The sequence below is a fragment of the Nansenia antarctica genome (assembly GCF_963989245.1).
Source record: "Nansenia antarctica genome assembly, chromosome: 15".
NCBI lineage: Eukaryota > Metazoa > Chordata > Actinopteri > Argentiniformes > Microstomatidae > Nansenia > Nansenia antarctica.
Window position 1 is genome coordinate 29,631,420 of NC_137685.1, and position 11,775 is coordinate 29,643,194.

Genomic DNA, 11,775 nt, shown 5'->3' on the forward strand with positions numbered 1-11,775 from the left:
GAAGCGAGGGAGCGAGCGAGCAAAGGAAAAAGGGGGATTAAAGGAGAGAGAGAGAGAGAGAGACAGGGGGATCCTGCAACCGGGGAGGAGAGCATAATCAGCAGTGACACGTCCGCAGCGGACACTTCCTGCGAGAGGGGACAGGAAGAACAAAGGAGACCCACCCGCCCCCCCACCCCACCCCACACAAAAAAAAGGGGGGGTCCGTCCGACCCAGGGGCAGATGTTGGAGGTGGAACAGACAGCCAGATCCTGGCCGTGACCGACCCGGAGGAGCTGTAATAATGAATAAATGAGACTCCTCAGAGAACCGCCGCTACACACACACACACACACACACACACACACACACACACACACACACACACACACACACACACACACACACACACACACACACACACAACACACACACACCGGGCTCACAGCAGCAGCGGCAGGAGACAGCTGTGCTGAATGCATTGTCTATGGGGCGCTCTGGAGACCCAGCGGTGTTCTGTACCCGGAGCAAGCATACACAAGAGAGCTGCTTTTGAACAGCACACACACACGTACACACACACACACACACACACTACACACACACACACACACTACACACACACTACACACACACTACACACACACACACGCGGGGGCTCACAGCTTTTCACCTAGCCGAACAATAGCTAGGTCTAACAGGACCTCGTCTCTACGCTTGGGCCAGGGATGATGGGAAAAATTGTAACCGGCGAAGGAGGGAGACGGAGGCGGTTGGGCTGACATGAATAGGGCTGTTTTTTTTCTGCTGTTGTTTGCAGGTTGGATGATGAGCAGAGGGGTGATCAAATGCACTACCGGAGGACAGAGCACAGAGCACAGAGGCAGAGTGGATACACAAGATGATAGCCTTCCCTAATAGGATAAAAAATAGGATAAAACCTTCACAGAGACAGACTGAGAGCGAGAGAGAGAGAGAGAGAGAGAGAGAGAGAGAGAGAGAGAGAGAGAGAGAGAGAGAGAGAGAGAGAGAGAGAGAGAGAGAGAGAGAGAGAGGGGGGGGGAATTAGGATCCCACTCATTCATTCATTCTCTCTCTTTCTCTCTCTCTCTCTTTCTCTAGCAGGGAGAGGGAGGCTGAGTATTGGGTCATCCTGACATCACCATCACCCCCTCTGAGAGACACTGGGACTGCAGATGGATGGTGTGTGTGTGTGTGTGTGAGAGAGAGAGAGAGAGAGAGAGAGAGAGAGAGAGAGAGAGAGAGAGAGAGAGAGAGAGAGAGAGAGAGAGAGAGAGGGCTTGTTATGCGTGTGTGTGTGAGGGTTTGCTATGTGTGTGACTGTAGTCCAATCAGAATGACTGGGGCATCACTGTGTGATGTAGGATGTAGGTGGTAGGATGGAGGAGGTGGGAGGAGGGAGGAGGTGGGAGGAGGGAGGAGGTGGAGGATGGAGGAGGTGGTAGGATGGAGGAGGATGGAGGAGGTGGTAGGATGGAGGAGGTGGGAGGAGGGAGGAGGTGGAGGATGGAGGAGGTGGAGGATGGAGGAGGGAGGTGGTAGGATGGAGGAGGGAGGAGGTGGAGGAGGAGGAGGTCTTCTGATTCTGACTTGGTGCTTTAGGCCTGGAGGGTCTCTCTACTGTAAGACGTGTGCAGAAGGTTTGTCTGTGTGTGTGTGTGTGTGTGTGTGTGTGTTCGTGTGAGTGTGAGTGTGTGTGCGTGAGAGAGAAGGTCTGTGTGTTTGTGTGTGTGTGTCTGTGTGTGTGTGTTTGTGTGTGTGTGTGTGTGTGTGTGTGTCTTGTGTGAGAAGGTCTGTGTGTGTGCAGCTCTGGCACGCTCCTCTCAGCCCACCAGCCAGAGAGCATGAAGTTCTTATTTAGCCCAGGAAGAGCTGCTCTGCTTAGCAACCGCCACGGCCCTCCAATCACAGGCGCATGGAGGAGACTCCAGCCTAGCGTCGAGTGTGAGTCTTCTGTGTGTGTGTGTGTGTGTGTGTGTGTGTACTGTAGTCTGCGAGAGGCCTCTGAAAGCTGGGACACACACACGCACATATGATGAAAAAATATCTATATTTCATTCAGAATTGTAGCTTAAATTGTCATTTCTGCAATAATGTTGTACTCAGCGCTCTCTCCTCTCCTCCTCTGCCTCTCCCTCTCTGACTGCGGAACACTGCGGGTCCGCCGTTAATCTGTGCCAATTAATCCTAAAAATAAATTATGTATATCCCGGAGAGCAGGGAAGTGGAAAATCCTTAAAACATTAATTCGCTACCTTTAAAGAAGAAGAAAAAACACAACTTCCGCCACAGTGCAAACCGGCAACCTCGCGTTCGTTACGACCGGAAATGGATCGCATGGTTGCGCAAGAGGCTCCGAGATGATACACGATTTCGGAGCGAACGGAGCTTGTCTGAAAACACGGGAGCGGTTTTGTTTGGTTTTAGCTGCGTGAGCTAATCCTCCTGATAGCGTTCGGAGGTGGCTGGTGGGCGGGAACGTAGGCGAGGAGCAGCATGCCGGTTTGTCATATGGCACCAAGCAGCAGGCCTGGTAGCGCTCTGACTGGAGCTACGCCGGCGAGCGGCGCCCCCTCCAACAGAGGTCTGACAGCTCTGAGACACAGGCCCGCTCACAGGCCCGGCCGCCTCACGGGTGACTGACCAAATGACGGAGAGAATCGCCGAAATGGAAAGGCCGTCTGTTAACGACAAATCTCGTCTGCGACTAGAAAATCGTTATAATTTTATAATCTCGTTATATACTTGGTCTTAAGCAAGTGTGTGTATGTGTGTGTGTGTGTGTGTGTGTGTGTGTGTGTATGTGTGTGTGTGTATGAGGGAACGGTCGTCGTTCCGTTCCGTGCATTACAACCAGCCCGCGTCGTCTTTTGCCGATTTCCCACCCCGTCCGTCAGACGCCGCCCGGGCCTCGGCATTCCGGGAGAGCGTCGGAGGATTATCCGCGTTTAAACCCTCCCTCTGCAGCGGCTTAGCTCCCCTAGTCAGCCGGCAGCAGATGCAGCCTCCAGGATTTCCGCCCTCCTCAGCAGATGGGGATCGGGGGCCTTAATCACACAGTTGAGTTTCGCAATCACGAGGCGATCGACGTCGGAATTGATGATGATGGTGAAATAACACCCAGCCCAATAACAGGCATCTGCTCTGTTCCTGGCCCTGCCACGAACTGACGACAGTCAACTAACAAGTCACATGGCAGACATGGCTGATCTCCTCCCTCCCTCCCCCCCCCCCCCCCCTCCCGTCTCCACCACAGATCATCGCAGATCCGCTCCGACGGGAACCACAGTCGCGATCTTTTACGACATTAACAAACGAGGGCTGCCGTCATCCATTATTTTTTCGGGAAACAACGTTACGAAAGAGAGAAGGCGTCTTGGGGGAAAGGCGCTTGAAGCGGTTTCGCGAACGACTTCGACTCGTGGCTGAGAGGGGGGGGCGCCAGAGGAACAGGATGCTTGGCGACGCCGGCGCTTCCCCCGCCCCGGGAGCGAGAGGCTCCGAGTGTAGACAGAGAGAGAGAGAGAGAGAGACAGAGAGAGAGAGACAGAGACCTTTTTTTTTTTACCCACGCACCACCCCCCAAAAGAAACAAGACATTGACAAAGAGAAATAGCCGCACTTCACAGCCCCTGAAAGGCCCGGCGGCCCCCAGACAAAGGAGGCGGCGCGTCTTTAGCAGATATCACCCATGACGGAGCCCCAGCTGACGCCCTTTTAACATGGGGTCACCCCCGGGAGAATGGAGGGCACAACCCCTGCCACGTCCACACCCTCCCCCCTCCCCCCCTCTCTCTCTCTGACACAGTACCAGCCCCCCCCCCACCCCCCCATCCCATCTCATCCCACGCCCCCCCCCACCCCTCCTCCAGCTCCCCCTCCCAACACCCCTCTTCTTCAATCACGTAAGAGATGAGTCGATGCTCTTCAGGGAAACGCGATCAGGATCTGTGGTGGTGGAGGTGGTGGTGGTGGAGGTGGTGGAGGTGATGGAGGTGGTGGTGGAGGCGGATGTGGAGAGTCTCTAGCTTCTAGAACACTGCTGACTACTGTGGATGCTGATCTCCAACAATACCTCGCCTGTCAAAGAGAAACTCGTTCTAGGAATCGGAATTACGTAATCACGGATTGGAATTAGAACTGGAATTAGAATGGGAATAGATTAGAATGGTAGTCTGTCTGTCTGTCTGTCCTGGCAGTGAGGTGGAGAGAGGGACATCAGTCAGGGGGGGGGGGCGCTGGGCCGGGTCAGGGCCAGGCAGACAGCACTGTCCGGGGGCAGGGGGCGGCACCATGTGTGCTCTCCCAGCCTCCCAGAGGTCAGCAGACAGATGGGAATGGAAATGAGCGGCCAGTGAGCTCATTTTAATCTCTCTCTACAGCTGATCCAGGCATTATACATGCCCCCCTTCACACACACACACACACACACACACACACACAGCAAACACACTCATATATATAGTCGCACATGAATACACACACACACACACACACACCATACAGATGCATAAACAAAATCACACTCAGACACTATCGCATACGAATGTACTCAGGTCATATGCACGCATTACACATGGCAGATACATTCATACAAATAAACACATGCTTACATAATGTAAATACACCCACCCACAGAGACCCACCCACCCACAGAGACCCACCCACACACACACACACACACACACACCTTATCCTATCCTGACCAGGCACAACCTCATCCCATCTTGATAGTCCCAACCTCAATAAACCCTTATCCCCACACACACACCCACCCACACACACACACACACACACACACACCAACACACACACACACACACCAACACACACACACACACACACCCCCACACACACACACACCCTTACCTCGTCACACTCAGACAATCAGTTGATTGGTTTGGTCCCAGGTTTGAGGCTAATTTGATGGAGTGGGCATAACAATAGGATGAAAAATGGCATAAATTGGCCTCACATGAACAGGTTTAATATCCATCCTATTAAGGCAGGTCTACACGGGTCTCTGGAGTCTGCTCTCCCTCTCTACTCAGTCAAATGATTGATCTTACTGCTCTGGCCTCATAAGAATGTTTCTGCTTTTTTTTTTTACCGAAAAAATGCTTTGAAATAATGTGAAACATTGAGTTAGAAAAATCCAATTTGAGGCAGTTGCTAACCAAACACCACATTCATCACCACATCACATTCTGGAACCTTCCACGCCGGACCTCATATCTACAAAAGGTAATCGAGCATGTCTTTATTTCGCGCTGCTGCTGCTGAGATGCGGGGTTGTTCATTAGCATTGCAGGTTTATCACCCGGGGAGGCTGGCGGAGGTAGAAATCGGAGGACGGCCTCATTGTCATGCATGGGGACGGAATGGAATAAAGAATAGAATCAAACACATGTATGCGTTTAATAACGTTCCTCATTCCGTTTCCATGCATTACAATGAGCCCGTCCTCCGACTTCTACCTCCACCAGCCTCCCACTGGTGCATGCTGGTAGAACCGCCATCTGGTGACTTGATCCGCTGTTTGGTGTTGTGACTGTTGTAGTGTGGTTGTTTATTCCCAAATAATGGAGGTGGAGGGGTGAGAGAGTGACGGTTGTTATTAATTTGCTGTGTGTCTCTCTGTCCTTTATCAGACAGCCATCTGGCCAGCGGACTGGACACCGGGGGCCTATGATTGGACGGTGTGAGCAGGGTGGGGGGTGGTCGGGGTCAGGGTCTTTGGAGAAAGGTCAGGTGTCACGGCCCTTTTGACAACACATGTCAAGGCCCCTGCCTGCCGGATTCCCCCTCAATGAGAGTCTGCAGTCTCCTCTCAACAGTCAGCCTCCATCTGCAGGCTAGGCTACGGCCGAACCTCTGAATGCTGCAGCATTCGATGCAAAACAGACACAATGGTTTTTTGGTGCTTTGGTGCTTTAGTCCCCTCCCCACCCCCCCATCCCTATCTGCTTTGTACTCACACAGATATTCAGAAGAAGAAGAAGAAGGAGAAGAAGAAGAAGAAAAATATATCACTGTTTCTTTGTATAAACCCTATCATCGTCGATGGGAGGCAGTTGAATAATTGATTCCCTGTTTTAGACTTGTACTCAACAGAGTACTGAAAAGTAAAAAAAAAAAAAAAAAAAAAAAAGAAGAAGAAAGAAAGAAAGAGATATATCAGTTAAGTATCGAGTTTGCCATCGAATGAGAGAGAAGGGAGTTTGTACCTCTAATCTAGTTCAGTTACAATCCCCAGTGTTGGTGACTCTCAACTGAACCAAGCCACCCACGCGCACACACACACACACACACACACACACACACACACACACACACATATACACTAGGGATGGACGGTTTTTCGGTTAAACCGAAAACCGGGGTTTCTAAAAATAGAAACGGTTTTTTATCAAAACCGTCTGAAACCGTTTTTTTTTTTTTTTTTTTTTTTTTTTTTTTTTAGAAGAATAAAATAGAATAAGAATAAAACTGGAACATGTCACATGTTTGTCGTGTGTGAAAATAACAATGATACAGTCTGAATCTGCCGCGCAATGAGTGAGAGGTTTGGTCAGTTGTGAAGAATAATTGAGGATTAATATCTAATTGGGATTATATTTAAGGGTAACGAATCACTCTATGGGAAAGATAGTTGCCTTCAGTTATTGGTAGATAGGAAAGGTTTTTTACAATTACTCGCTTACATTTAATAAGATCATTTTCGCTGCTCTCTGTAAAGCGCATTGGGTCACTTTTGTGAGAAATGCGCTATAGAAATAAAATGTGATTTGATTTGATATCAATCAATCAATCAAACTTTATTTATGTTCTATAGCACAAATCATGCATTGAATGTAACTCCAAGTGCAGTATTTACTAAACCACAATATAATAAAACAAGAGCTATACGGATCAAGAGTGTTTGTGCAAAGCGCCACTGTGTGTGAAGGCGCTACTGAAAGTGATGACAGAACGCATGTCTCAGAAGATACGCGGTCACTTAGTGACGCAAACGTAGTTCTGTATTTATCTCTATCTGTATTAGTACATTTATTTTGAAAGCTCTATTTTGACAGCTCTACCATGGGCACTTTTATTTTGATGGGGCATTCTTTGTTGATTGACTTACGACAGTTCAGGACGAGTCAGTCTCGCGGCATGTGGTTTTTATGAAAAGCTTTAAGTATGTTCACTGCATAATTCTAAGTCTAATATTTCAGTGATTATTGAGCAGTATTCAAATATTTAAATACATTGAGCAGCAGCTGAAACTTTGTCTAAGAACCAAGATATTGAGAAAGCAGTTCATTCAATGAAGACGCTGTTCCAAGAGATGATCTTCCGTGCAGGCGTGCACCCTGGATCAGCAGAGCTGGTGTGTTAAGTGTTCATGTGTTTTCATGTATGGTGTAGCTTACAAAAGTCTGCCTTTCCACTTATATTTGTGAAACTAAGTAGCCTAAATGTGTTGCGACTGTGCTTACGGTGTTTTAATGGTGTTCGACATGAGTGTATTGTAGCAGTAGGGCTCAATTATTTGAAAAAAAAAAAAAAATCACTTTTCTTTTTTTTTTTTTTTTACTGTATTTTTCGGTTAACCGGAAAACCGCGGTTTTACTCTCTGACGGTTTTTCGGTTTCAATAATTGGAAACCGTCCATCCCTAATATACACACATATATACAGTACACACACACACACACACACACACAGTAACAGTAGTACCAGAGCGGGGAGGCTGCATAAGGGGGCCTGGTTGATCAGACACAGAGACATTAGTGTGTGTGTCTGAGGCAGAGTGATAACATTGAGCTGTTGTTTCATGGGTAAGCAAGCCAGGCTCCTCCAGCAGGCCTGTCCGGACTCTCAACAGCTCCCCCTGACAGGGTGATGTATGGGGGGGCGCCGGGCTGCTGCTCCCTGTGGACCAGGCCTGTCTGCTAACTGGGACACACACTACTGACTGTGAACCACAGCAGACACACACACACATACACACACACACACACACACACACACACACAACCCTCTCCCCTCCCCCTCCCCTCCACACACACCCCCCTGATGCTGCCCCCCTCCCTCCCTCCCTCCCTGCCAGCCCACTTGCCTGCGCTCTGTATATATATCATTTCACACTGAGAAGCTGTCGGCGGGGAGCTCACCATTTTGGGAAAAATATGAAACACACTGACGATATATCAAGCCATGTGTACAGTAAGGACAGCAGCAGTAAGCCACAGGTGGCGGCAGGGGTTTCCTCCCAGACACGCTGTAGTCGTTACGTCAACGCCACCACAAATGTAGCCAGGCTACTTTTTCCTCCTCTCTTCCATTTCTCTAAACAAAACGATGCAGATTTGGTGTAACACAGAAAGGGGAAAGGCGTTCACTGTTGTAGACCGTTCATAACTGTAAAGAACAATGAAAATGAGAATGTTGTACGTTAATCATCGAAAATATGTGACAACAGCCGGTGAAAGCGGGGACAAGTCTTGCCAACCAACCAAATGTTCTGATTTTCATTCTGAAAAGGTTAAATAAAGGTCAACTTTGTTGAAAATCAATGACACACTCGCTAGTCAAGGCAAAAATATTGCAATGCAATGGATTCGGTGAGTCATCCCCACTACCACCTAGTTAGTGTATAGTAGTGGGGATTACTCACCGATTCCATTGCAATGTTGAAATTGATTTACATTTTTCGGAATTAAAGCCAGAACATTTTGATTTTGGTTGCTGACTTGCTCCTGCTTTCTCCAGCTGCTGTCAGTCACATAATGTTTCGCAAGACCTTTCTAAGTATGTGAAAGGCTACCAGGATCTCCCATCTCTGGTCAACAAAGTCCCTCCCAAATATCTCTCATTGACTGATTACTAATCATCAATAACACACCGCGACGACCTGTCTCTGGGAAAAACCTCATCATATGGTAACATCCGTCTTCCTGGATCAATACCCCACCGAGCTGTGGACAAAATCTAGACTCCTTCCAGGCTACTAATCTCGAAGTTCTATCTCTCTCTCTGCATCATGGAAAACCACACCATTTCCAGATCAGATTCCCTGGAGTGAGATTCAAAGTCACAGGGAGGGTTCTCAGAGACATGGGCTGGCTGCTGCTCAGAGAAGCAGTTACATCACAGTGAGACATGCTTGTCCACTCATTAGCAGAGTCCCACTCAACAGCTGCTCGGGATGACGCCGAGGGAACAGCCGAGGGAACAGCCACCTCGGCTCCTGCTTTCTTTGTCCATTCCCCGACGTCTCTGACCCACGCATGGAGCCAGGACGCAGACACACACACACACACACACACACACAGCCACACAAGCAGCATGCACACACGTGCACACACACACACACACACACACCTTATCCTATCCTGACCAGGCACAACCTCACACGCACACACACACGCGTGTGCACACACACACACACACGTGCGCGCACACACACACACACACACACACACACACACCTTATCCTATCCTGACCAGGCAACCAACCTCCTCATCCCATCTTGATAGTCCCAACCTCAATAAACCCTTATCCCCCAACCCACCTTGTGGTACCATAATGGATCCCACAGGCCCCCCTCCCCTCTCTGACACTAATAAAATATATCATTGAAGCTCCATTTATCACATGCAGATGCCCTTGGGTAACACTGTGGGGTGGTGAATCAGTGAGAGGGGGAAGGGGTCAGCGGTGTTAGCTGATGATCTGAGATTGTGCTGTTTAGTTACCGACTTAACACCAGTACCTGTGCAAATGCATGTCCAGAGCTGAACATTTGAAGTGTAATAAGGCAGCACATTGCAGTGCGTTCAACAACGTATAGGCCCAGCCGCCCAGAGCATTCAAAACATAAACCCACAAACATATGCACAGTGTACCATACATTGTAACATTACAGAGCAATTTCATTATAACTGTGGGACTCTGCTGTGTGTGTTTTACAGAGCAATTTCCATTCATAATCAAGAATAATTGATTTCTAATTAGTTATATGTCTATCATTATTCAAATTCTGGGATGCGATTCCAAAAAAGGTACTTTTGCCCAAAGTTATTAAGTTGTGTTGTGGGATTTAGCATCATGGTAGATGAATTATACTGTGATATGAAGTATATTGTGTTTTATCATTCTGTATTGTCTGTTGCTCTTTGTTGGCTGCTGTGGGGTGTAAGCCCAATACAAATTTCCCAGTGATGGGACAATAAAGTGACTTTTGATTTGACTTTTGAACATGTGTCACGTTTATGGCAGTTCAGAGATATTGAGCGTCAACGTTTTTACATTCCATTATGTTCTGTGAGATGGAACCTTTGTATTTTATGAATTACTAACTCAAAAATGTCAACATTTAAAAAAATAACACCACACAGGCATTAATAAACACCTAATGGATCAGATTATGTAAAAAACTCAATTTTGACCAAAATGGAGATAGAACCTTATAATTCTAACGTCACGATGTGAAGACTCACCCTGCACGGTTTGTTCGAAAACTTGCTCTGGAAGTCGAATTTCCCTTTGAGGTCACTCAGGTGCTGTTCCAGGTGGGCCTTCTCCTCCTTCCCCGTATAGTCCGGGTCCAGGAGGACGTAGGCCCGCCAGTTGGCCGAGTCGAACCCCCAGTGCACGGTCCGGTTCTCCAGCCTCTTGTGACTGTGGACCACGAACTTGTGCGTCGGGTACATGAGTCTGCAGTCCACGCACTGGATGCAGGCGGCGCCGGGCCCGGTGTACAGCTCCGGGACGAACAGCCCCTTGCACCTCCCGAAACACTCGTGGTACACCTTGAAGCTCTTCTCCGTGCGCTCCAACTCCAACATCTCGAGGGAGCCTCCAGAGACAGAGAGCTCCTTGCGGGGCTCCCAGTGGGGAGGGTAGGTGCCCCCGTAGATCAGCGCGTTGCACAGGCGCTCGGCGTCCGTCTGGGTGATCAGCCCGCAGGAGGGGGCAGAGAAGGGCAGGATGCCCACCACTTTGAGGATCTCCAGCTGGTCCCCGGTGCACCGGGAGCAGTACACGTGGAGGTCGTCGCACACCGCGTTGATCTGCTGCAGGGTGAAGTCCCGCAGGACGCTGTTGAGGATCTGCGGCAGACAGAGGCGCTTCTCCCCGCCGACGGCGAAGCACGAGATGGGCTCCCGCTCCAGGACGGTCTCGCACCTCTCCGTGGAGCGGTCGGAGGGGATGAAGAGGGGTCCCGACATCACCGGGGGGGTCTGGGGGTGTCCGGGCAGCAGGCTGAGCATCATCTCGGTGGTCTCGGCATCGTCCTGGTGGTGCCATCTCCGGGCGCTGAACGCCGCCGGCCCCCCCAGGGAGCTCCGGGAGCTCAGATGGAACTGCTTCAGAGTTTGCTGGAGTCCTGGATGCGGCTGGAAGGGGCTGGAGGAAGGAGCCTCCATGTTTTTGGAGAGAGAGAGAGTTCGAGTTTACAAACTTGCGATGTTTGTTTTGTAAAGGCTGATCGGTTGTTGATCAGTTTCCTTGGAAAGATCCAGTGAGTCCCACGCAGAGCATTTCCATGTCACTTAAAAAGGCTAAAGATAATAAAGATATTACAAACTTGCGATGGTTGTTTTGCAACAAGGCTTAATCGGTTAGGTCCGATTCAGTTTCCTTCCAGGAAAGATCCTTCAGTAAGTCCAGTAACGCAGAGCATTTTGATTTTCATGTCACTTTAAAAAGGCTTTTTTCCCCACCTGGGCGTTATGTTATCCATGAAAAAAAATATTTTTAGACACTATTGTTTTCTTATA

The 11,775-nt window shown here is 49.2% G+C and overlaps 1 protein-coding gene across 1 annotated transcript in view; it reads right to left on the minus strand.

The window, feature by feature from the left end:
- The window catches only part of skib (v-ski avian sarcoma viral oncogene homolog b), a gene marked incomplete at both ends in the record, with an annotated part of 38,291 nt that extends 26,870 nt beyond the window's left edge, over window positions 1-11,421 (minus strand). The window contains one exon of the mRNA XM_080546141.1: window positions 10,492-11,421. Within this exon, the coding sequence (XP_080402267.1) occupies window positions 10,492-11,421 (930 nt within the window). The remainder of the gene's footprint in view (window positions 1-10,491) is intronic.
- Between the last annotated feature and the right edge of the window lie 354 nt (window positions 11,422-11,775).